The 22,990-nt window shown below is 64.4% G+C and overlaps 2 protein-coding genes across 25 annotated transcripts in view; one reads left to right on the plus strand and one right to left on the minus strand.

Moving 5' to 3' along the window:
• The window catches only part of TSC2 (TSC complex subunit 2), a 30,881-nt gene extending 12,577 nt beyond the window's left edge, over positions 1 to 18,304 (plus strand). For 3 of the 23 annotated variants that reach the window (XM_061400810.1, XM_061400790.1, XM_061400812.1), the window contains 27 exons: positions 267 to 383; positions 2,665 to 2,787; positions 3,436 to 3,542; positions 3,725 to 3,875; positions 4,570 to 4,692; positions 5,150 to 5,284; positions 6,485 to 6,674; positions 7,445 to 7,538; positions 7,740 to 7,842; positions 8,047 to 8,141; positions 9,225 to 9,353; positions 10,743 to 10,907; positions 11,050 to 11,202; positions 11,323 to 11,435; positions 11,868 to 12,083; positions 12,540 to 12,743; positions 14,159 to 14,338; positions 14,596 to 14,726; positions 15,125 to 15,621; positions 15,787 to 15,862; positions 16,071 to 16,157; positions 16,870 to 17,056; positions 17,136 to 17,275; positions 17,390 to 17,468; positions 17,542 to 17,633; positions 17,719 to 17,817; positions 17,931 to 18,304. In XM_061400810.1, the coding sequence (XP_061256794.1) occupies positions 267 to 383; positions 2,665 to 2,787; positions 3,436 to 3,542; positions 3,725 to 3,875; positions 4,570 to 4,692; positions 5,150 to 5,284; positions 6,485 to 6,674; positions 7,445 to 7,538; positions 7,740 to 7,842; positions 8,047 to 8,141; positions 9,225 to 9,353; positions 10,743 to 10,907; positions 11,050 to 11,202; positions 11,323 to 11,435; positions 11,868 to 12,083; positions 12,540 to 12,743; positions 14,159 to 14,338; positions 14,596 to 14,726; positions 15,125 to 15,621; positions 15,787 to 15,862; positions 16,071 to 16,157; positions 16,870 to 17,056; positions 17,136 to 17,275; positions 17,390 to 17,468; positions 17,542 to 17,633; positions 17,719 to 17,817; positions 17,931 to 18,101 (3,957 nt within the window). In that variant the 3' untranslated portion in view covers positions 18,102 to 18,304. Of the gene's footprint in view, positions 1 to 266; positions 384 to 2,664; positions 2,788 to 3,435; positions 3,543 to 3,724; positions 3,876 to 4,569; positions 4,693 to 5,149; positions 5,285 to 6,484; positions 6,675 to 7,444; positions 7,539 to 7,739; positions 7,843 to 8,046; positions 8,142 to 9,224; positions 9,354 to 10,742; positions 10,908 to 11,049; positions 11,203 to 11,322; positions 11,436 to 11,867; positions 12,084 to 12,539; positions 12,744 to 13,332; positions 13,467 to 14,158; positions 14,339 to 14,576; positions 14,727 to 15,124; positions 15,622 to 15,786; positions 15,863 to 16,070; positions 16,158 to 16,869; positions 17,057 to 17,135; positions 17,276 to 17,389; positions 17,469 to 17,541; positions 17,634 to 17,718; positions 17,818 to 17,930 lie in introns of all 23 variants that reach the window. The other 20 variants (XM_061400804.1, XM_061400808.1, XM_061400813.1 and 17 more) reach the window with 12 other exon arrangements.
• A 3-nt stretch (positions 18,305 to 18,307) lies between these two features.
• PKD1 (polycystin 1, transient receptor potential channel interacting) overlaps positions 18,308 to 22,990 on the minus strand; it is a 39,410-nt gene continuing 34,727 nt past the window's right edge. For both annotated transcript variants that reach the window (XM_061400789.1, XM_061400787.1), the window contains 10 exons: positions 22,796 to 22,990; positions 22,278 to 22,417; positions 21,787 to 21,899; positions 21,413 to 21,560; positions 21,193 to 21,318; positions 20,869 to 21,043; positions 20,459 to 20,749; positions 20,252 to 20,386; positions 19,870 to 20,175; positions 18,308 to 19,776 (listed from right to left, as the gene is read on the minus strand). In XM_061400789.1, coding sequence (XP_061256773.1) covers positions 19,306 to 19,776; positions 19,870 to 20,175; positions 20,252 to 20,386; positions 20,459 to 20,749; positions 20,869 to 21,043; positions 21,193 to 21,318; positions 21,413 to 21,560; positions 21,787 to 21,899; positions 22,278 to 22,417; positions 22,796 to 22,990 — 2,100 coding nt within the window. In that variant the 3' untranslated portion in view covers positions 18,308 to 19,305. The remainder of the gene's footprint in view (positions 19,777 to 19,869; positions 20,176 to 20,251; positions 20,387 to 20,458; positions 20,750 to 20,868; positions 21,044 to 21,192; positions 21,319 to 21,412; positions 21,561 to 21,786; positions 21,900 to 22,277; positions 22,418 to 22,795) is intronic.

Consider the following 22,990-nt stretch of genomic DNA (forward strand, 5'->3'; position numbering starts at 1 on the left):
CCTGGGGTCCCGGGACATGTCTCTGTGGCTTTAGGAAGGGCTGGCTGGGGCGGGCTTGGGTCCATTGCTCTTCTGCACAACCAGCACCGTTTTGTTTTAGTTTTAAAATGCATTGCAGATTCTGATCTGTGCCTTGGCGGGGTGGATGGCGCCTTTCTTTCTGAGAAATAGAGGAGAAAGTAGTTGCTGGTTGAGAACTTCGGAGGTGCTGGTTGCTGCCTGGGGGAGCCCAGAGCTGGGGTTTAGCGGAGGTCTTCTCTCTGCAGGTGATCGCCCGTTCCCTCTCTCCGCCCCCCGAGCTGGAGGAGAGGGATGTGGCCGCGTACTCGGCCTCCTTGGAGGATGTGAAGACTGCGGTCCTGGGGCTCCTGGTCATCCTTCAGGTGGGCTCTGCCTCGAGGGTGCTGCTCCCTGGGGACCTGTGCACTCCCGGGGGTGGTCCTGCCTCCTCGGTGCCGTGGGGCCAGGTCAGAGTCCTCACGGCGGGGTGGACGAGGCCCCGGGTCAGTGCAGAACTGCCTCAGCTGTCCCCGCGGCCAGGGAGACGGGGAGGGCTGCCGTCTGTCTGGCCCCGCGGTTGTGTGGCTTTCTTTAAAGGAGCTTTATCAAGAGGTAATGCATGTACCGTACAGCTCATCCATTAGAGTGTGTGGTTCAGTGGTTTTTGTTATGTTCATAGAGTTGTGCAGCTGTCGTTACAGTCACCCCAAAACAGCTCCACACCCATCAGCGGTCCCTCCTCATTCTCCCCTCAGCACCCCAGCCCTTAGCGGTCCCTGACACGCTTTCTTTCTCCGTGAATTTGCTTACTCTGGGCATCGCATAGACACAGAGTCACACAACATGCGACCTGTTCTGTCTGGCGTGTTTCACTGAGCATAATGTCTCTCACGTTTCTCCCGTGTTAGGGCGTGTGTCAGTACTTTGTCCTTTGTCTTGCTGAGTAACGGTCGTTGTGTGGGTATCTGTTCATCAGTTGGTGGTCGCTTGGGTCATTTCCACTTTTGGCTACAGTGAACACTCATATGAGTTTTTGTGTGGATGCATGTTTCATTTCTCCTAGGAGTGGACTTGCTGAGTCAGCCAGTAACTCTGGGCAGTCAGTCGTCTGAGAAGCTGCCAGGCTGTTTTCTTTAGGGTCGGCTCCCATTTACGTTCAGAGCAGCAGTGGATGAGGGCTCCGTCTTTGCCACACCCTCATGCACACTCCTGATTTTCTGTTTGTTTTTGATTGTCACCGTTCTCATGGGTAGGAAGTGAAGTCTCATTGTGGTTTTGAGGTGCATTTTCTTAGTGACTAATGACACTGAGCACCTTTCCACATGCTGGTTGGTTGTGTGTGTGTCTTCTTTGGGGAAATGTCTGTTCAGGCCCTTTGCCCATTGTTAAGCTGGGTGGTCTTTCTTGAGTTGTCAAGGTCTTCACATTCTCTGGGTACAGGTCCCCCGTCCATTAGCCCACTTGCACACGTCCTCAGCGGCTCTTGCCCGCTCTCCAGGGTAGTGGCTGTCCTCGTGTGTTGCAGGCATCCCTGGGGTAGCTGGTACCGTGGCCGTCCCTTCACACCCCAGCAGGGTAGTGATAGACGCTTCTGCTGGCCGCCACCCGTGCATCGCTGACCGGCAAAGCAGTGTGGTGCTACTTAAGGTCACTTGCCAGGATCTGTATTGTGTAAAATGAAACGTTTGAGTCAGTTGGTTCATCAACTACTTTGTAAAACGTTGATGGTAGAACAGTTCCTGTAAAGTTTACACGTGGTGGAATTTTATTATCTGGCGTGGAAGTTTAAAATTAAAATATATTTGATACAAATACTGAACGGCACTTCCTGGGCGTCTTGTCGGCAGGAGCCTCATGCTCCCTGTGTCCTGACTTGAGGGGTCGTGGAGAGCCCTGTGGTCTGGATGGACCAGAACCCTACTGCGGGGAAGGAGGGAGAGACGATCTTGCTCTCATTTGGAAATCCAGCCTGGAGACCTGGGGCTGTCAAGCGTGTGTGTGTGTGTGTGTGTGTGTGTGTGTGTGTACAGTGATACATGTTTTAAGTCTCCTCCAAGGCTTAGAGTACCACAGAGGGGACTGCAGCCCCACCCCGTAACCCCTGACCCCTTCCCCCAAACCAGGCTGCTGGCAGCCCTGAGCGCCATCTGCCTGCCCACCCCCCCCAGGCCTCACCTTTCAGGGAGATTTCCTTGACCTTGTGGAGGGGGCGGGGATGACTGCCCCACCGCGAGGGGACGGCCCCCTTCATGGGCTCGCACGGGGCACACATACCTCCTGCCGTGTGGGGTGACCCCCCACCCCCAGTTTCTCCCGCTTTGCCTCACGGTGTTGAGAAGGTGCTGTCAGCGCACGTGGGTCCTCCCGCACGTGGCTGTGCCGTCAGGCAGTTTCGCCGATTTCTTATCTGATTCCCTCTGACAACACAGACACGTGACTGTCTCTGGTGTTTCGCCTTCACCAAGGGGGGCATGAGAGGCAGTACCTGTGGAAGGAAATCCCGGAGGGGCATTGGTGGCTCGCAGGGTTTGTCCGTTTTAAAGGGCGGTAGATGTGGCCAGTTACCTCAGTGCCTGCTGGGCTACTCCCCCGGACACCACGGTGCTGGCTCCCCGGTTGCATCTCAGCCTCCTGCCCTCGCCGTGACCGGCATTCTCTCTGCAGACCAAGCTGTATGCCCTGCCTGCCAGCCATGCCACACGCGTGTACGAGACGCTGGTCAGCCACATTCAGCTCCACTACAAGCACAGCTACACCCTGCCCATTGCCAGCAGCATCCGTCTGCAGGTGTGTGCCCTGGGGCGCCCAGCAGCTGCAGCCGGCTCGGCGAACACAGTGACCGCTGGCTGGAGGGGTGGCGGGGCCCCGGGGGGTCTGCAGCAGGCGGTCCCTCCTCTGCACCAGCCGAGGCTGCTGCTTCCTTGCCCTGTGGTCTGTGTGCCTCTCAGTCACATGGGGTTCTGAGATGGGGGTGGAGAGCGGGAATTGCCCTGACTTCCAGGGGGTCCTGATGCCCCAGAGCCTGGCGGTGGAGGGCAGGGCGGGGCACCCTGGCTTGAGCTTCCGCCTGGGGAGCTGGTGGCAGCGTGAGCAGAGGTCATTGGGATGGAAGCCCTGTCCCTCATGGAGCGTCTGCCTGAGGGGATGTCTCTCTGTGTTTGGGGGCGAGGGTGTCCTGAGCAGAGCTCTGCTGTCAGTACCCCAGGCCATGTGTTGTTGCCTGGCCAGGTGCCAGGCATCTGCTCCCTGCCCCACTGCCCCGGGTGAGAGACCGATGTTGCCCAGCTCTTGTGGGGATCACCAGCACCGTGGGGAGGCCACGGGTGCTGTGACATTGGGGCGGGTTTGCCGTTGGGGTGGCCACCCCTGCTGAGAGCCTGCGTGGCTGGGCGGCCGTGTCCTGCTCTGTCGGACCGCGCCGCCCGCTCTCCGCAGGCCTTCGACTTCCTGCTGCAGCTGCGGGCCGACTCACTGCACCGCCTGGGCCTGCCCAGCAAAGACGGGCTTGTGAGGTTCAGCCCCTACTGCGTCTGTGACTGCCTGTACGTCCAGGGCCCGGGGCGGGGTGGCGGCTGGCTGCTCTCACCCTGGGGTGGCCCTGGGGCAGGGGACAGCTCCATAGGGCTCGGTGGGCAGCCCCGGTTGCAGCTCGGGGCCTGTGTCCATCCTTAGCCTGCTGGAGAGGGAGCTCTGGCCTCAGCGCATCTCCTGCTCGCTCCCACAGGGAGACAGAGAGGAGCTCCGAGAAGAAGGCCGGGGGCCCCCTGTCCCCGCCCGCCGGGCCCCCTGGCCCTGCGCCTGCGGGCCCTGCCGTGCGCCTTGGGTCCCTGCCCTACTCCCTGCTCTTCCGTGTTCTGCTGCAGTGTCTGAAGCAGGTGAGGGGCTGGGCTCCCAGCGGCACTGGGTCAGACCGAGCTTTCTGGGTGCCCCGGGCACTCAGCCCCTTCCCTGTGGTGACTGTGGGGGGTGCTCACGTCTGAGGGCCCTCAGTGGTTCCATAGTGGGGTGCTGAGCGCCTGCCATGGGCAGTGAGTAGAAGCTGGAAGCTGGTGTGGAGCCCAGGAGACCTTCTGCCTCTGGGAGTGGTGGTGGTACAAGAGTGAAGGGTGTGGACAAGCAGCTGGATTGTGGGGTGGGGCGTGCCTCCAGGGGGGCTCTGACTAGTGGGGCGTGCCTCCAGGGGGCTCTGACTAGTGGGGCGTGCCTCCAGGGGGGCTCTGACTAGTGGGGCGTGCCTCCAGGGAGGTTCTGACTAGCCAGCGGTGCTGAGGGCTGGGGGCATTTTGTGTCGTGGGGTGTGAGGGGGCGGGTGAGGGCAGTCTTGGAAGGCGGGAGATTGCAGCAGCAGGAGGGAGCCGGCCTGGTGGTGGGGTGGGTAAGTTGCCTGCCCTGGAGGTGTAGCTGGGCCTCCCGCCCACCTGGCGTCTGGAGGCAGTGGCCACGGTCCAGGACTGACCCTCCAAGTGCGAGCTGCAGGGACAGAGGACCAGGTCATGCAGGAGAGCAGGTCCGAGCCCTGTTGCCGCCCAGATGGAGCTCAGCCCTGAGACCTGTCTCCCGTTGCTGCAGGAGACCGACTGGAAGGTGCTGAAGCTGGTGCTCAGCAAACTGCCCGAGTCGCTGCGCTATAAGGTCCTCATCTTCACCTCCCCATGCAGTGTCGACCAGCTGTCCGCCGCCCTCTGCTCCATGGTGCGCCTTCCGCTTTGGCCCTCCTCCTGGCCCACTGAGCCTGGGAGGTGGGCGGGGCCACATGTAGCACAGACAAGTTTGCCTCAGACTCATCCCTGGCTGGAGCGCAGGAGGGGCCTCCAGGACCCCATAGTCCCATCCCTGCTCGCCGGTGGGGGATCAGGGGCCTCAGTGAAGGGCTGAGCTCGCAGGCCCGGACGGGGTCCTGACTCCTCCCCGCTCCTGCAAGGAGCTCTGTGATACGGGCATCCTGTCTCCTATCTCCCTAGCGGGTCCACAGGTGTCCTCCTGCTGCTCTGAGAAAGCAGAGTGCTGGTTAGAAAGGGCAGTAGGAGGGTCCCAGGCCTTTGGCCCATCCTCCCGCTGGGCTTCCATTCTCAGGGGCCTGCCTGGGTCCCCGGCCACCTGGCCTGACCTCTCTGCCGACAGAGCTTCATATCTGGGCTGTGGCTATTAGCTTTCAGGTCCCAAGACCCTGGAGCGGCTCCGAGGCACTCCAGAAGGCTTCTCCAGAACCGACCTGCATCTCGCTGTGGTTCCCGTGCTGACAGCCCTGATCTCTTACCATAACTACTTGGACAAAACTAGACAGGTACCGGGCAGGAGAGGGACAGTTGGTCTCCAGGATGCTGACCTCAGCCAGAGTGGCCCAGTGTCTTCCTTATAACCTGGTGCTGGGCCAGGGCGAGGGTAGCTGGCTTTGTTTCCCTCTGGGGCCACCGCAGGCATGGACTGACGCAGCCTAGAACCACGGATGTTTGGACTCCCTGGTGCTCCCAAGTTCTCTCCGGGTGTGGGCTTATGCAGTGCTGCAATGTGGCCTCCCAACGCAGCCCCGTTTTCTTTTTAAGGAGCATTGCCTGGCTTGCTCTTGCTCCAGCTTTAGGGTAGGTGCTCAGCCTCTTGACTAACCTGGGCGTGTGTGGAGAGGCAGGGTGGCCAGGCCAAGGGCCCCCACTTCTCTTCTTCCACGTCTGTCATCAAGAGCAACAAGCACGCATGGTAAAGCCTGTCTCCTCAGGTCCACACTGCTGGGTACAAGGCCTGCAAGGAGCCATTATCTCATGCTTTAAGCTCCCAACACTTGTCTTTGTCACCCTGCCCTTATTGAGTAGGGAGCAGAAGTGTTTGGATGGTCAGGGCAAGGCGAGCCGCTGGACGAGGACTGTGTGGGCCCTGAGCCCACGCTCCTGGTCAGCGCTGCTTGGGGCTCACTGCACACTCGCACTCCTGGGGAACGTGAGCCTCAGCTCCTCCTGTGTGGCCCAGCCTGGTTTTCATGGCTGCACTCCTGGGGTAGCTGGCCATACTGGGCTGAAGGTTCCCCAAGGACGCATGAGGCCCAGAGTGTTACTGCGGGTGGGGGCGCTGGCTGCAGGAGGTCTCAGAAGCACCCAGGGCCCAGGTGGTTTGCCCCGAGGCTGTGGCCTGAGTCAGCACTTGTCTCCCGGGGACTTGGCCAGGGTGGATGTGGGCCAGCCGCCTCGCTGTGTCAGACAGCTGGGGATTCGAGAGCCAGGGAGTTGAGCCCAGCGTGTCCTGGCTCTGGAGTGGGCTGGGGGCACGTGGGGAAGTGTCAGGGAGGCCTCGCTGTCCACTGGGCTTGGGGGGCTCAGCTGCTGGTGGTGCTGCCGCTTGGGGGCCCTGAGACCTGGGATAAGGCCCTTGGCTTTCCCCTCTGGGGTGGAGGCGGAGAGACCGGGCCCTGGCTCCCCAGAGGGGCTCTCTGGATGGGGCATGGGCGCAGGCCAGCCTGTGGTGGGCCTGGTGCGAGTCATCATGCTGTCCACAGCGGGAGATGGTGTACTGCCTGGAGCAAGGCCTCATCTACCGCTGTGCCAGCCAGTGTGTGGTGGCCCTGGCCGTGTGCAGCGTGGAGATGCCTGACGTCATCCTCAAGGCACTGCCCGTCCTGGTTGTGAAGCTCACACACATCTCGGCCACGGCCAGCATGGCCATCCCGCTCCTCGAGTTCCTGTCCAGTACGTGTCTGTGGCTGCGCCCGTGTGTGCTGGGATGGGTGTCAGTGGGGTGGGCTCTCGAGTCTGGGGCTGCGCCTTGCCTGAAATAACCTTTGCCGACTCTCACCTCCCCTTGCTGCAGGTAGGTGTGCTGTGCCCCATGGGCCCCTCTGCTGCTTCAGGGCCTTTGCGCCCCCCCACCCACCATGCTTGAGGGCTTTCCTTCCTGGCCTCTCAGGGTCAGTGGCCAGAAGCCGCCCGTTGGCTGGCCCTGGGCCCTGTGCTTGCCCAGCTCTCAGCCTTCCCTTTGTCCCCTCAGCACAGCCGCAGCTCGGAGGGCGTCTCACCTCTCAGGCTAGGGTGTCCAGGAGCTGGGGGTGCCTGGCTCGCCCCTTCCTTCCCAGTGTCCCTGGGTATCTGGCCCTCAGCAGGCCTTGGGCATGTGGACAGCAGGAGCCGGGCAGGGCTTTGCTTCTGTAAAAGGCCACCTGGGGCCAGTGTGACTGCGTATTCGTTCTGTTTGCAACGGTTTGTAAAGATGGAAAGCATGTGTAGCTCACAGGTCATGAAGCGAGTCTGCACGGAGCCAGGGCACTGTTGTTTGCAGCCTTGGGAGCCAAGGCCCAAGGTCACGCTCGGGCGGCTGCCGCCTTCGCTCCTTTGCTGCCCTCGGGTCAGAGTAGCAAGGCTGGCTTTAGACACACAGCACAGGACGCTGGTTCCCAGCCCTGTCGTGGCCGTGGGCATGTGTGCCCAGCCGTCGGGCCCCTCACTGGCTCTCCTTGTTGCAGCTCTGGCCAGACTGCCTCACCTCTACAGGAACTTCGCAGCAGAGCAGTATGCCAGTGTGTTTGCCATCTCCCTGCCGTATACCAACCCCTCCAAGTAAGTGCTGGCCATACGTCCCTGCAGGCCTCCTCCTCCTCGGTGTGGCCCAGGCCAGCTGGAGGCCTCTGCTCACCGGAGGCCAGGCCTCTGGGCAGAGAAGGCCTGCTTGGTCTTGGCGCCTCTGACCTGCTGCCCTCCCTCCTGGCACGTTTCCCTGGATCCCTCCCCGGCCCCAGCGCCTCCGTTTCTTCTCGGCAGGTTCAATCAGTACATCGTGTGCCTGGCCCATCACGTCATAGCCATGTGGTTCATCAGGTGCCGCCTGCCCTTCCGGAAGGACTTTGTTCCTTACATCACCAAGGTGAGCCGGTGAGGCTGTTGGCCGTCTACGGCTGGAGCAGGGTGACCAGCGGGAGAGGAGGCGGGCACCTCTGGGGCACGACTCGTGGCTGCCCATGTCCTGGGCCTGTGGCTCACCCCAGGGTGCCTGGGTGGCTCAGGGGCAGCGGGAGAAAGCCTGTGGGTACCTCCTGGCATGTGGCTCAGCTCCGCTCCTCTCTGCCAGGGTCTGCGCTCCAACGTCCTCCTGTCTTTCGATGACACCCCCGAGAAGGACAGCTTCCGAGCGCGGAGCACCAGTCTCAACGAGAGGCCCAAGAGGTGTGGGGCCTGTGTGGGCGGGGCAGGCCTGCCGGCAGGGCCGCATCGTGAGGAGGCTGGGGCTGCCTGGCTGCCCCAGGCCAGGGAATGGAGACGGGCTGTGGCTGAGGGCGAGCCCCCTGTAGCCGTGCTGAGCGCCAGGTGTCCTGGGCTCAGGAGGCAGGCGGCCTTAGAAGGCTGGAGAGGCTTGCGCCCTCTGGGGCCTCAGTGTAGCTGAGCCTGCATGCTGGATCCTGGCTGGTCCTGCCTGGATGGTGGGCGAGCACAGACTCTCCAAGCTGGAGGTTGGGGTGCCAGCTAGTTCTAGGGCATCTGGATTTGGGGCTGACTCCACTGAATGAGCCCAGGTTGACTCCTGAGAAGCCCACACCCGGCCTGGATGGGGGCCCAGGGCCACAGACGCCCAGCCTCAGACCGCCGTGGCCTGCTCCCCCAAGCTCTCTCCCAGCCCACTGCCAACCGGGGACACGCTCTTCACCTCAGCTGCTTTCGCCAAATCTGAGAAGAGCCGTGCTAGGCCTCGTGTTCTTGTTTTGCATTCCATTTGAACGGCTGCCCCCCGTCCCGCCCCCCTTCCCGTCCAGCTTTCCTGGCTCTCCCTGGTGGGAATACGGCATTTTCCAGAAGTCAGTGTGACCTGAGTCAGAGGCTGTTCTCTCAGGGTCCCAACGGCTGGGGCTGGGCCTGGAGTTAGAACTGGCCTTTTCTGGAGCTGTGCCCCTCAGGGCCCCAGCAGCTGGTCCCGAGCAGGGGGGGCGGGACACCTGGTCAGCACAGCCTGGAATCTGCCGTGCGGTGCGATCCACACATGTTTAATTTGCACCAATGTTCTTTGTTTTAGTATCATGCGTGAAACCTTACTTTTTCGCCGTCATGTTTACACGATGTATTTTCATGCGTTTTTGTTTTCTGTTTCTCCCCCTGCTAACTGGCCTCTGGCATGGTTTTTTGTTCATCTCACCCGCGGGCTCTCCATCCTGACCCTGTGGCCTGTGACCTTTCCTCCTCATCCCTCCAATGGCTTGTCCTCCCTGCCGGGAGCTGGGCTCTCTGGGGCTTGGGCCTTCCTTCCTCACCTGGTAGTTTGAGGATAGCCAGACCCCCCAAACAAGGCTTGAATAACTCTCCACCCGTGAAAGAACTCAAGGAGAGCTCTGCAGCCGATGCCTTCCGGTGCCGCAGCATCAGTGTGTCTGAACATGTGGTCCGCAGGTAGTGGGCTCTGTCGGGCGGGGGGCTCGGACCCTGGAGCTGGGCCCGTGAGTGGCGCTGCCAGGCGGGAGCACCCGGGTGGTTGTGCATGGGGCTGCTTGCATGACCTCGTCACCTGCCCATGCCCTCCCCAGCCAGAGTTGAGGAGAGCCCGCCTGGCAGCCCTTGGGCCGTGTGGCCGGGGCTCTGGGGTGGGAAGCCTGGTGGAGAGGGCTGGAAAGGTTGCATTCTGTCGCCCGGCCTCGGACTAGCGTGGGCTAGCTGCACGGCATCCTCAGAGGCCGGCCTGGGGGCCCGAAGCGGGGTGACCCTTGTGAGGCAGCTGGTGTCCAGTGGCAGTGCCCACAGGCCTGTCCCGGAGGTCAGGGGGCTTTTGCAAACTAAAGCCACACCTATGCCGGTCACCTGAGGACACACTCTCCAGGGTTTGGCTTTTCTCTCACGTTCTCTTGAGTGGGCTTTCTTCTTGAGTTTTTCCTCTGGGAAAGGTCTGCTTTCTGTGGCAGGTGAGAGGGAACGGGGGCTTCTGTGTAGGGCAGTGGGCCAGGGGCCAGCCTGCAAGGGGCTGGGCATGGAAGGCCTGACCTCCCCAGGGGTGCGGCCTTGTCACTTCCCCTGCTGTGTCTTGGAGCTCTTGAGGGGTGGGGTTCACCGCTTCATGCCCATGGGCCAGGCTACACCGTCTTCTCACGTGGAAGGCCCCTTAGGCCTCAGCATCCCACAGCTCAGGGACCCAGCCCCTCACTGATGCCTGGCTCAGGCCCCAGCCTGAGCCTGGCTTCCCTGAGTGGGGTTTGACCTGGATGGGAATCGGGGCTGGGTAGTCGTCAGGGAGGCTCCCCTCTCAGCTGTTTTCAATAACTTACTTACCATAAGCAAAACTCAGCCACGGGGGCGTGAAATTTGTATTGGAGTGAGACCTGCACACACCCCTCCTCCTGGTCACGGGGCGGGGTTCGGCGGCCAAGTGTGGGGGTGAATGCAGTGCCTTACACAGGACCCAGACCCTGCCCGTCCTCCATGGGAGGGCCCGGGGGCAGAATGCAATCTGTCTGTGTCCTGTGGTCTCCACGTCTCTGCATGACTCCACTGTTCTGCCACAAAGGGGTCACCTAATTCTCCTGCGCTTCGGTGAGGGGCCAGCCTCTCTCCCTGTCTCCGAGGACTCTGCTCTGATGAGCCGGCCTGGGTCTCTCCATGAGCCCCTGTCTGCCCGCCCCCCAGGGCGGTGTGTCCACTCTTTGCCAAGCTGTGGTTCTATGGGCCATGTGCCCTGCGGGGTCTTTCTGAGCGCGGCCCTCTCCGCACCTGCATGCCTTGAGCTTTGGCCCCGGTGGTAGACGGCTAGGCCCCTGCCGGCACCTGACCTTGCCATGGATCCTCTTCCAGCAGGATCCAGACCTCTCTCACGAGCGCCAGCTTGGGGTCTGCAGACGAGAACTCGATGGCCCAGGCCGACGACAACTTGAAAAACCTCCACCTGGAGCTCACAGAGACGTGTCTGGACATGATGGCCAGATATGTGTTCTCCAACTTCACGGCGGTCCCCAAGAGGTGCGAGTCGGCTCCGGGACAGGGCAGGGCTGTGCTCTTCTGTGACTGCATCCGGTCTGAGCAGCCGCAGGAGTGATATGGGGGCGCCTTGTCCGTCCAGGGCTCCCACCCAGTGAGGTGTTGACTGACTCTGTGCTTTCAGGTCCCCCGTGGGAGAGTTCCTCCTGGCTGGTGGCAGGACCAAAACCTGGCTGGTTGGGAACAAGCTTGTCACCGTGACGACAAGCGTGGGGACCGGGACCCGGTCACTGCTAGGCCTGGACTCTGGAGAGCTGCAGGGTGGCCCGGAGTTGAGGTGACCACTGCTTTCTGCCTCTCTGTGGCCTCTATCCTGAGCCCACACCTGCATGAGAGTGTCAGATCACCTGAGCCCATGAACTACCTCAGTCACACTCTGGGGACCCTCTGTCCTCAGCTCTGACCCCAGCATGCATGTGAGACAGACAAAGGAGGCACCCGCCAAGCTGGAGTCCCAAGCTGGGCAGCAGGTGTACCACGGAGCCCGGGACCGGGTCCGCTCCATGTCCGGTGAGCCCCCGCCCTGCTCCGCCTCCCACCCCCAGGGCCTTTGCAAGGCCAAGAAAGGCCTGGGAGCCGCGGGGCAGGGCAGTCTGTTCAGACCTGGCCTGGGCTCTGAGGAACTCGTGCTGTCTGCAAGCCCTCCCCACCAGGCGAGGAGGGGGCGCCGCTTCTGCGCAGCTGTGAGCCATCAGCCCAGCCCACCCCTGGGGCTTTCTCTGCTGTCATTTAAATGAGCCATGGTCTGAGCCGCAGGTTCTGGGCCCCTGCCTGCTGCCCTGGGTCTACCAAGCCAACTCGACACTGTCTGAGGGCCGTGCCTGGGGAGGGCTGTGCTGCCTTGGCCCCGGCTCGGAGTTTGGCAGCCTGGGCCCCCGCTGGAGCAGCCAGGCCTGTTGGGCCAAGCGGTGGTGGTAGCCAGCCCTCCCCTCTCCTCCTCAGGGGGCCATGGCCTTCGCGTGGGTGCCTTGGACGCTCCAGCCTGCTACTTCCCCAGCAGCCCCACGTCCCCGGGCTCCCAGACCGCTCCAGCCAGCCAGCCCGAGAAGGCCTCAGCTGGCAGCCCGCTCCCAGCACAGAAGGAGAAGACAAACCTGGCCGCTTACGTGCCCCTGCTGACCCAGGGCTGGGCAGAGATCCTGGTCCGCAGGCCCACAGGTACCCAGGGGTGGGCCCGTGCTCGGCCGGCCTGGGCTGCTGTCAGCACGTGGTGTACACAGTGACGCAAACGCTCTGGACGCTACGGAGCTGGTGGCGGCCAGTCGGGAGATCACCTTGAGCTGAGTCCCCAGGGGTGGACGTGAGGGCTGGGCGGCAGCTGGTCTGCTCAGGCTGCCACAGCAAAGCCCTGCCGGCCGGGCGGCTGTAACCACAAGATCTCCTGCCTCCTGGCCTGCGAGCCCGGGAGCCGAGTGTCAGGATTGTGGACAGGGCTTGTTTCTCCTGTGGCTGTCTTCTTGCTGGCTCCTTACAAGGTCATCCCTCTGTGTCTTAGTCGTCCTTTGTTGTACGGACCCTGGTCAGAGCAGAGCAGGGTGCAGCCGGGGCTGCCCAGGGCGGGCGGAGGGCAGGGCTGCTGGGGGTGCTATGCTGAGCCCTGAGCCCGCCCCGCAGGGAACACCAGCTGGCTGATGAGCCTGGAGAACCCGCTCAGCCCCTTCTCCTCGGACATCAACAGCATGCCGCTGCAGGAGCTGTCCAATGCCCTCATGGCCGCCGAGCGCTTCAAGGAGCGCCGCGACACAGCCCTGTACAAGTCGCTGTCGGTGCCGGCGGCCGGCTCAGCCAAGCCATCCCCGCCCCCACGCTCCAACACAGGTGAGCGCTGGCCCCCACCCGCCTGTGTGCCCCGTCTGAGGGCGGATGGCCGCGTGGGGTCCTGGGCCGTCTTGGCTCTGCCAGCCTTGGGCGCTGAGGAGGCCGGCTGCACGCGGGGCACACTGGTCTGCAGACCTGGTGCTTGAGAGCGGGGCCTGCTCCTGGGGGACCCTCCTTTGGAGATGTGCCGTGAATCGGTGGCTCGAGGCCTCCTCAGCTGGCCCTGCTCGTGGGGTGGACACAGGCCTTGCTCTGCACCCTTCTCGGGTACCCGGCACTCAGGGTCCTGGAGACGGCCGTGCTGCTGCTGGGGTGTGGGTGTGGACGTGCCAAGCTCGCCTGCGCCCGTCTGCGCCTGCGCCGCCCTCCTCCCTGCTTCCCTGCGGCTGGGTGACCGCTCGTGAGGAGAGGCGCGCTCCTGTCCCCGGCGTGCACCTGAGCAGCTGGGAGCGCTGGCGTGTGCGCCGGCTGGTGGCCGCCCCTCTCTCTCTCCAGGCTCGGGTCCTTGCAGGACCAGCGGTGCCTGTCCTCTGCTCGGCTGTGCGTGGCCTTCCTCCTGCTGACGGGCCGCTCACGGTTTCCCTTGCAGTGGCCTCTTTCTCCTCCCTGTGCCAGTCCAGGTGCCAAGGAAAGCTGCACAGGAGCATTTCCTGGGCAGGTATTCGTACGCTCTTTAAGGAAAGCGGTGTTTGCTGCAGAGCGCCGCTCTGCCTTGTAGATGCTGTGTCATCGTCCCTCCTCCGCTCACCCCTCCCTGACCCCGTCTGAGCCTCTCGTCGCCTCAGGGAGCCATCCCCGACTCGCACGAGGACGTCGGTGCAGGATGCCTGTGCTTTGTCAGCGGGAACCCCCACTGCCTTGTGCCCTCTGTGCCTGAGTTCTGTTCCCAAGCCTGTCGGGCTCTCCCAGCCCTGTCTTCAGCTTGAGGGGGTGACCTGGATGACTGCACCCCAGAGACCGGCAGAGGACAGAGCTGCACTGCCCTGGCTCTGGTGCTGACGGGCCTTGTGAGCCCACAAATGGGGTGTGTCTGCCGTACACACGGGCTGCCCGAGGGCCCCGCAGGCTGGCTTCCAGCCCGTTGCTCCCAGGCCCTGGCCGGAGGGTGTGGCTGGCCAGGTGCTCCAGCTGCCCCGGTCCCCCACATGGGTAGGACTGGCTCGGGGCGGGCACGGCAGGGCTTCTCGAGGCGGCTGACGCACTGCGCAGTGCGGGGCTGCGCTGACTCAGTCGCTTCTCCTCAGCCCCTCGCCCTAGTGCTGGCACAGGAAACCTGGCTTTGGGGTCATGCTCCCTCCTTAGCTGCCCGGCTCTGGGTCGGTGTGGACTCAGCAGGCGAGCCTCCACCCTTCAGGACACTTCAGAGCCCGTGTGCACACGGGGTCCCTCACTGGTCTCTCCCTTGGGCCTGGCAGGGAGGAGCTCAGAATTCTCCCGGCTCCTGAGGGCTGGTCGAGGCCCCTCCTCTGGGCCGGGGCCTGACTCAGGCAGGGGCTTCTGCACAGGGGTCCTGTCTGCCCTTGCCCACCTGCCTTGCCGGGGGAGCTCCCCGGGGGAGCTACTGGGGCAGCTTCTGTGGATGCTGGAATGCTCAGGTGGGCACTCCAAGGGGCCAGGTGCCCCCCATCTTGACCCCTGGGAGTCCATGAAGAGACAGACCCCTGTGTCAGGGCACTCAATGTCCCTCTCCAGCCGGCTCGATGGGAGGGGGTGGCTCAGAGCCCCCGGGAGGAGAGCCTTGGGCCAGGCCCTGCTGGGGAGCCGCTGTGCCCTCTCATGGGGAAACCTGGTGCCCAGAGGCCATGTGAGTCCTGGACGGGCCGCACCCAGCAGCACATCTGTGTCCTTCCAGATTCTGCGGTGGTCCTGGAGGAGGGAGGTCCAGGTGAGGCTGGTTTGTCTGCAGAGCCTCCCGAGTTGGAAGATTTTGAGGCGACACTGGGCTCCGACGGGCGCTGTGGGCGCAGCGACGCTTTCAGCAGGGTGAGTGCAGGCGGGGGAGCCACCTGAGGGGCCTGTGGGTGCTGTCACCCCCTGCTGGGGGTACGGCGGGGCTGAGCCACCGTAGGCTGGTTTGCTTTGCACTTCCGCTGCTCTCCCATCCCTGTGCGTGTCCCTGTTGTGGGGCAGCCTGAGGTCCCCCGCAGTGGTCCGCCCGGGGTTTTAGCCCCTCCATGCCAGCATCCTGTAGCCTGGGGCCTTGGCTCCACTGCTGAGCGAAGGGCACGGGAAGTGCTTTCGGGGAAGGGGAACCACTAGCTCCGTGCTGGCCGCTCTGAGGCCCTGGCTGGGGATGGGTGGGGCCTTATTTCTCCAGGTAAACCTGGGTGGGCTCTGCGGTGCCCCTTGGTGAGCGTTTCTTTTGGATCCATTCTTCCCAGTCATCTTCCACCTCCAGCCAGGAGGAGAAGTCATTCCATGCCGAGGAGTTGCCTCCTGGGGGCATCCCCATCGAGCGGGCGGTCTCGGAGGGCTCCCGGGCCTCCGTGGACCTCGCCTTCCAGCCCTCTCAGCCCCTGAGCAAGTCCAGCTCGTCGCCTGAACTGCAGACCCTGCAGGACATCCTGGGGGACCCCGGGGACAAGGCTGAGGTTGGCCGGCTGAGCCCCGAGGCCAAGGCCCGGTCGCAGTCAGGGATCCTGGACGGGGAAGGTGCCGCCTGGTCAGCCCCGGGTGAGGAACGCCGGGGTCGGGGCCCTGCCCAGCCAGAGGGCCCCCTGCCTTCCAGCTGTCCTCGCTCCCCCAGCGGGCTGCGGCCCCGAGGCTACACCATCTCGGATTCGGCCCCGTCACGCAGGGGCAAGAGGGTGGAGAGGGATGCCTTCAAGAACCGAGCAGGGACCTCCAACACCGAGAAGGTGCCAGGCATCAACCCCAGGTGAGCCCTGCCCTCCTGGTGCTCCCGTGGGGGCCTGGGGCCAGCGGGGCCTAGGCAGGGTAGGCTGGCCACAGAGACCAGGCTCCTCGGTGACCGCACTCTGGGCCCCTCACCCTTGGGCTGTGATTGCTGGCCGAGACCTCACCTGTCTTCTCCCCACCGCAGCTTCGTGTTCCTGCAGCTCTACCACTCACCGTTCTTTGGTGACGAGTCCAACAAGCCAATCCTTTTGCCTAACGAGGTAGGTGGGTCCTCTCTCCCCCGCAGGGCCCCCTGGAGCCCGGCTGCAGGAGCACAGTGGGCTGAGTCCCCAGCTGGGCAGCGGGGGCTGCAGCCCAGCTCCCGGAGGCCGGTGAGAGGAGAGGCCTCTCCCGGACAGCGACTGGCTGGGCAGGGCTGGAGGAGGGGACTTTTCTGCCCTGGGCTCAGACTGGGGTTTATGGCTACAGTCTTTCGAACGATCAGTGCAGCTCCTTGATCAGATCCCGTCGTACGACACGCACAAGATCGCGGTCCTGTACGTGGGAGAAGGCCAGGTGAGGCTTCCGGGCTGGCAGGGGCGGCCTGGGTGCTGGGCAGAGAGGGTGGCCACCCTGCTGGGGGTGGGATTCTTGTCCTCCGCAGAGCTGGGTTCTGGAGGAGCCGCTAATGTCAGGTGTTCATGGAGCTCCCTTCCCTCCGGAACTCAGGAGTGAGATTGACAAGCTGGGTGTGAGCACAGAGCACTTGAGGGGTGGGTTGTCACTGACCCCAGGGAGGTGACTCTGAACGGAGATGTGGAGGAAGTGAGGACTCGCAGAGGAGTGCCGGGCAGGGGTGGCGAGGGGACAGGACGTGATGAGGGGCGTGGTGGCACCCCTCGAGGCGGGCAGTTCCCAGCGCAGGGTTTGCATCGACTCGACCTGAGTCTCAGAAGCGCCCTGGCTGCCGTGGGCCAAGGGCCAGCTCGAAGGGGGATGGGCAGCCAAGGACTCTGGGTTTTTCTGAGGACAGAGTTGGCCCAGGTCAGTGGCAGATTGGGAGCAGCGGGGCCGGGGGTTGAGGGGGAGGTGATACCCTGGGCAGTGGGTGTGAATCTGCATTGCCTCGGTCAGGTGAATGGCAGAATGGGGGTTGTGCCAAGGCACACTAGTCAGCCTGCCCCTGCCCCCCAGCAGCATCAGGCCCTCGGGGTCCTGTGGGCCTGAGACGGGGGGCGGCTGGGGGTGGCCTGGGAGCTGGTGTTAGCGTGCCTTTATCTCCCCACAGAGCAACAGCGAGCTCGCCATCCTGTCCAACGAGCATGGCTCCTACAGGTACACAGAGTTCCTCACGGGGCTGGGCAAGCTCATCGAGCTCAAGGACTGCCAGCCGGACAAGGTGTACCTGGGCGGCCTGGACGTGTGCGGCGAGGATGGCCAGTTCACCTACTGCTGGCACGACGACATCATGCAAGGTGCGCCCTCCCTGTCCACTGGCCCGTTCCTCGGGAGCCCCCACCTGGCCCGCCCTGCTCAGCTCTGCCCGCCCCACAGCTGTCTTCCACATCGCCACCCTGATGCCCACCAAGGACGTGGACAAGCACCGCTGTGACAAGAAGCGCCACCTGGGCAACGACTTCGTGTCCATCGTCTACAACGACTCTGGCGAGGACTTCAAGTTGGGCACCATCAAGGTGTGCCTGGGGGCCTCGGGGCGGCAGGTGCAGGTCTGGGCCCTGGGCTGAGCGTGGAGGGGGTCGCAGAAAGTGGCCCTCAGCACCACGGTGACCCTGCTCTCGTGTGAGCAGGGCCAATTCAACTTCGTCCACGTGATTATCACGCCCCTGGACTATGAGTGCAACCTGGTGTCTCTGCAGTGCAGGAAAGGTGAGGCGGGGCGGGGGCAGGGGGGCAGGGAGAGGCTCCAGGGCTGAGCCCCACATGAGCGCTGTCTCCCCAGACATGGAGGGCCTTGTGGATACCAGCATGGCCAAGATCGTGTCTGACCGAAATCTGCCCTTCGTGGCCCGCCAGATGGCCCTGCACGCCAATGTGAGCAGAGTTGGCCCCGGGAGGTGGGGGTCAGGCCCGCAGGTGCCCCCACGCAGGGCTCACCGTGCTGCCTGCCCCACCCCAGATGGCCTCGCAGGTGCACCACAGCCGCTCCAATCCCACCGACATTTATCCCTCCAAGTGGATTGCCAGGCTCCGCCACATCAAGCGGCTGCGCCAGCGGGTAGGAGGCTGGGCTGCGGGGGGTTGCTCCACAGAGATGGGGTGGCCAGTCTGAGGAGCGTGTGCCACCCCCTCTGGACTTGCTGCTGAAGCCTGCCCCACCCCCGCCCCCAGATCCGTGAGGAAGCCCACTACTCAAGCGCCAGCCTGCCCCTGATGCAGACACACCCTCCTGGTCATGCCAAGGCTCCGGCACAGGCCCCGGCCGAGTCCACGCCCACCTATGAGACGGGCCAGCGGAAACGCCTGGTCTCCTCTGTGGACGACTTCACTGAGTTCGTGTGAGGCTGTGCAGGGTGGGTACTCGGACCCGTGGGGCTTCTCTGACTCGGACATATCCTGGGCTGTTCCAGCTGTTTGAGCAGCTGTGCTGCCAGACCCTCCCTGCCCCCGTGGCGCTGGGTGATATTTATCTGTGCAAATAAAGCGCTGGTGTGGCCCAGGGCTGTGCACTCAGACACAGACCCCAGAGTGGACACAGACACGGAGCAGTCAGTCAACTCGTTTATTTGACTTCGTCTGTTAGGGGGTGGGATCTAGGCTGTAGCTTCGGCCATGCCCAGTGGAGTGGGGACGGGGCCTGCCAGGCTGCTGCTGGGGCCTTGCCCTTGAGACAGCCTCACATGTGTGTGTGGTCATGCTCACCTCCCCCGGCCCGGGAGCCAGCCCCCGGGCAGAGATCTTACCCCTACCAGCTCTAGGGTCCCAGCCCTCACCCAGACCCGACACCAGCAGGCCTAGACAGGAGGCTAAGGCCATGGTGGTGGCAAGGCCGGCCTGGGGGGGGGTTCCCCTCCAAAAGCCTTTTCTGCCCAGCACCTGCCAAGGCCAGACATGGATCTGAGAAGCAGCTGCTGCTCCTCCAGCTGGGTGGGCAGGTGTCTGGGGAGAAAAGGACAGCTATGGCGGTCCCAGCTCCCCTTCAATGTGGGTGACAGTGGGCACAGGCTGCTTCAGCCACCAGATCCCTTGGCTGTATTGAAAAATAAAGCGACGTACAAAAATATATACATTTTAACCCCACATAAATTACAACAGACACATGGCGGCAGCTGGAGGCGAGTGCACTGAGCAGGGACGGAGGAGGTAATAACTTAGGGGAGGACGACAGGAGTGCGGGCCCCTCCCCAGAGCCTGGGGCCTTGGCAGGGGAGACATCAGCCAGGAGGGGGCCGGGCACAGCCCGCTGTACCTGAGGACTCGGGAAATAAATAGCGTCTGAGGCCGGGCACTCATCCAGCACTGCTGTGTCCTCCCACAGGAGTGGGAGGGGACCCTGGGTCCGAGCTGGCCACGTGGCCTCTGTAAAGTGCTGAAGCCCACAGAGAGCCTGCCTGCTCTCTGGGGACCTGCGTGCAGCTGTTCTGCCTGGCCCGCGACTGAGGGTGGCAGAAGGTGATAATACTGAGCGGTGTCTGCTCTGGCTCCGAGGGGCCAGAGGGGAGCCACGGGCGCGCCCTGGGGAGAGGGGAGCCCAGAGGCCCTGGCACTAAGAGCTGCTGGGGTGGATCTTGTTTTTGGCCCGCAGTGATGCTCTGCTGGGGCCTGTAGACAGGCCGATGCCTCGACTGGCCCGGGCAAGGCGGCTGGGCAGGACGGGCCGCAGGCCTGGGGAGGGGCTGGGGGGCTGGGAGGCCAAGGGCGCACTGCTCCTGCGGCCGTGCAGGCACTGCAGCCGCCGCTCCAGCTGATAGACGTCCTCTGTGGCCTGGTTGAGCCGATCAAACTGGGTGAGTAGGGCCTCAAACACAGCATGGAGGCGGGAGGGCTCGGGCTCCAGCTCTCGAGGCCCGGGCCGGCCCAGGCCCAAGCTCAGCCCCTCCAGCTGGCTGGAGGAGGTGGAGGGGCGGGAGGCATCAGAGCCCCCGCTGGGTGGGGGCACGTCTGGAGAAGCCTTGGAGCCCCGGGATGAGCGGGAGGGCAGCGGCTCCATCCCTTCAAAGCGGACTTTGTGGCGGAACTGGGGGCGGCACAGGGGCTCGGTCAGTCCGGCTGCGCCCTGGGCTCTGCTGGGCCCAGGGTGCGTCCCTCTCCCCCCCTGGGCCGTACCCACCTCCTTGACCTTGCTGAAGCCCATCCAGAGGCGCAGGCGGCGCAGGAACAGCTCCACCATCTCGTAGTCCTGCGGCTCCCAGGCAGGCCGGTATAGCTCCCCACGCAGAGTGTGGTACCGCCACCGCAGAAGAACAGACCCCAGCCTCAGGGCCCCCCACAGACGCAGAGCCCAGAGCCCCGTGCACAGCATGGGGGACAGGCGGCAGGACTCCGCAGGGCACAGGGCAGGAACCCCGGTCCCGGGGCACAGCACCAGGAGGGCCTGGGCAGCGCTCCGAAGCGAGTCCACACAGGAGGAAACCAACTGCGGGGGAGGGGAAACGAGTGAGGGGCGGGCCCGGGATCAGCCGCCTTCCCACGGCGCCCCCCACCGGACCTACCAGGACAGCAAGCTGCGCGTAGGCTGCGGCGAGTACCACCAGGCCTAAGGCTGCCCCCGCGAGCTCGGGCAGCGCCCGGCACAGTGTCTTCCCGAAAACCGACCACTGGCGCACAAAGCGCAGCTGCTGGGCGGCCTGCGAACACAGGGCGTCAGCCGACTAACCCTGCCAACGCTGTCCGCCCCGCCCCACCGGTTCAGCCCTCACCTTGACCAAGAGCAGGAAGAGCAGCGAGGCGGTCAGGCCGCGAGCCACGGCGCTCAGTTGAGCCACCTGTTCGAAGCTGGTGAAGCGGCGCGGGCGGCGGCGCAGGAAGCGGGTCCACTGGCGGTCGGCGGCGCCCAGCTGGGCCAAACGCACCAGCGCCGCGGCTGCCGTCAGCACCACCAGCAGCCACCGCGCCCAGGTCCCAGCCCGTGTGGCGCGCGCGCGCCCCTCCCTGCGCCAGGCACGCACCTCGGCCACCGAGAAGTACACCGCGAACAGGAGCAGGCTCACCTGGTGGGGCGGGGCGGAACCGAGGCGGGGTCAGGCCCGTGGAGGGCGGGGCCACGGCCCTGGGGCGGGCCCTGGAGGGCAGGGTCAGGTCCATGGAAGGAGGGCGGGGCGGGGCCTACCGAGGTGAGCAGCGGCAGCGAGAGGCCAGCGCTGAGCCGCCGCAGCGCGAACGGGCGGACGCTAAGCGCTGCCACTGCGTGTCCGGCAGCCGGGAACTCCAGGCGCAGCGTGACGGCGGCGTGCAGCCCCACGGCTGGGCTGTAGCGCGTCAGTTCCACAAACACGGCGCGGCTTCTGCGCGGAGGGCACGGGCAGGGGCCAGGAGTCGGAGGGGGCAGCGCTGGGAGAGGCCGGTGCTCTCCAAAGGGGCTCGGGCAGCAGGTGTCGTGGGGACGGGGCGGCGCGTGCAGGGAGTGGGCGGAGGGGCCGAGCGCGGGGCCCACCTGTTGTCGATCCAGTTGTGCAGCTGCAGGAAGCCCAGCTGTGCACGGCTCTCCTCCAGGCTGGGACCCAGCTCCTGCACGTAGCCCCCGCTGTCGTACACGGCACAGGAGCCCCAGGACCACACGCTGCAGGGAGGGGCGACGTCAGCGCCCGTGCCCCAGCAAGCTCCTCTGAAGGGCTGTCCCTGCCCCCGGCACCCCGGCCGCCCTCCAGGCTCACCCCAGCAGGTCTGGCGCCGAGTAGGCCCAGATATCAGAGCTGTTTAGAGCAGCACTCCCCCAGCCAACACCATAGTCACTGGTGCTGAAGCCACTCGAGGCAGCTGAGCACGCAGGGTTCCTGGAGCCAGGCGGTTGCGGGCAGAGCGCTGAAAGCAGAGGGTTCAGGGCCCTGCCTGTTCACCAGCCTCTGGGCCAAGCTCGGCAGGGCTCACTGAACCCGCCCAGCACCCCAGGAAGTAGGTGTCACTGTCTGCACATCAGGAGACCCAGGCAGGCCGTCACCCAGCTGGGGGTGTTGGATCCAGACTCCGGCAAAGGCTTCCCTTTGGAAACAAGTTAGGCTAAGTGCCAGGGCGCCCCTCAGCTACTCACCTTCCTGCAGCCGCACCTGCCGCAGCCGTGGGGGCCCCAGCTCCGGCCTGGACTGGTTCCCGTGGATGTAGGGGAGCAGAACGTGGGACATCCACGGCCAGAACTCGTCAGACCTGCCCACCCCAGACCCAGAGTCGGTCACATGGCCGTCCCTCACAGCCCGGCCCCCCCGGGGTGAGAGGCCCAGGGCACACTGCTACCAGTCCTGGCCAGGTCAGTGGGAGGCGGCCAGTGCTGCCCACAGGAGGAGGCACGGCCTGGGCTTCCTGACACTCAGGGCTGGTGAAGCTGTGCTGGGCCTGTCCTGTGTCCTCTCCCCATGGCCAGCAGCACCCACTCCAGTTCTGATGACCAGAAATGGATCGAGACGCTTCCCAACACCCCCGAGGGGCTGCACTGCACCAAGGGCAGGGTTGAGGTGGACCCTGGCTGGCATAAGCACCACCCTGGCCCGGAGGACAGACCTGTGCCTGCACACAGGGCGTCCGTACCGGGTGATGGCCAGGAAGGCCTGGCTGTCCAGCTCCTGCTTGATGGCGCTCTGCAGGCGGTAGGCATGGTTGTGGCACGAGGTATCCCCGTAGTTGGCCAGCAGTGTCACCAGCAGGAAGAACATGTAAACCAGGAGGCCCTGGGGGGCAGGGATGGCCCTGGGGTCAGCCAAACCCAGTCTGGCGCCCCATGGGTGCAGCCTGTGACAGAGCGTGGCTTCCACACACTGGGCAGCAAAGTGCCCAAAGCCAGAGAGGCTGGTGCTGAGAGCCAGGCCTGTGGGCACACATGGTCTGCAAAGGCCAAGAAGCCACACCAGGGCCCCACGAGGCTGGGCAGGAGAAGGTCACAGGAGGGGCGGAGCCCGCAGAGCTCTAGGCCACCCGCAGAAAGGCCTTCTGTGCTCAGGAGGAGGGCGCATTGAGGTTTTTGAGAAAGGTGGGCCCTTCTGGAAGGTGCTGCCTGTGCCAGGAGGCCGGGAAGGGAGGCCACGCGCCAGCATGGGGCCTGAGCTCACCCGCAGCATCCTGTGCAGCCTCTTGACCTTCCGGGCTTCCTCCTTCGCCAGGAAGAGTGCAAAGCCGTGGGGCGGCCGCACGCGGGGCACACGCTCGCTCACGGGTGTCACGGCCGGGCTCTCCACTAGGGTGTCATCTTCATCGGGGTGCAGCCGCTTGGCCACCAGGGCGAAGTACAGCGCCTCCAGCAGGAC

Source organism: Bos javanicus, chromosome 25, assembly GCF_032452875.1.
Source record: "Bos javanicus breed banteng chromosome 25, ARS-OSU_banteng_1.0, whole genome shotgun sequence".
NCBI classification, from domain to species: Eukaryota; Metazoa; Chordata; class Mammalia; order Artiodactyla; family Bovidae; genus Bos; species Bos javanicus.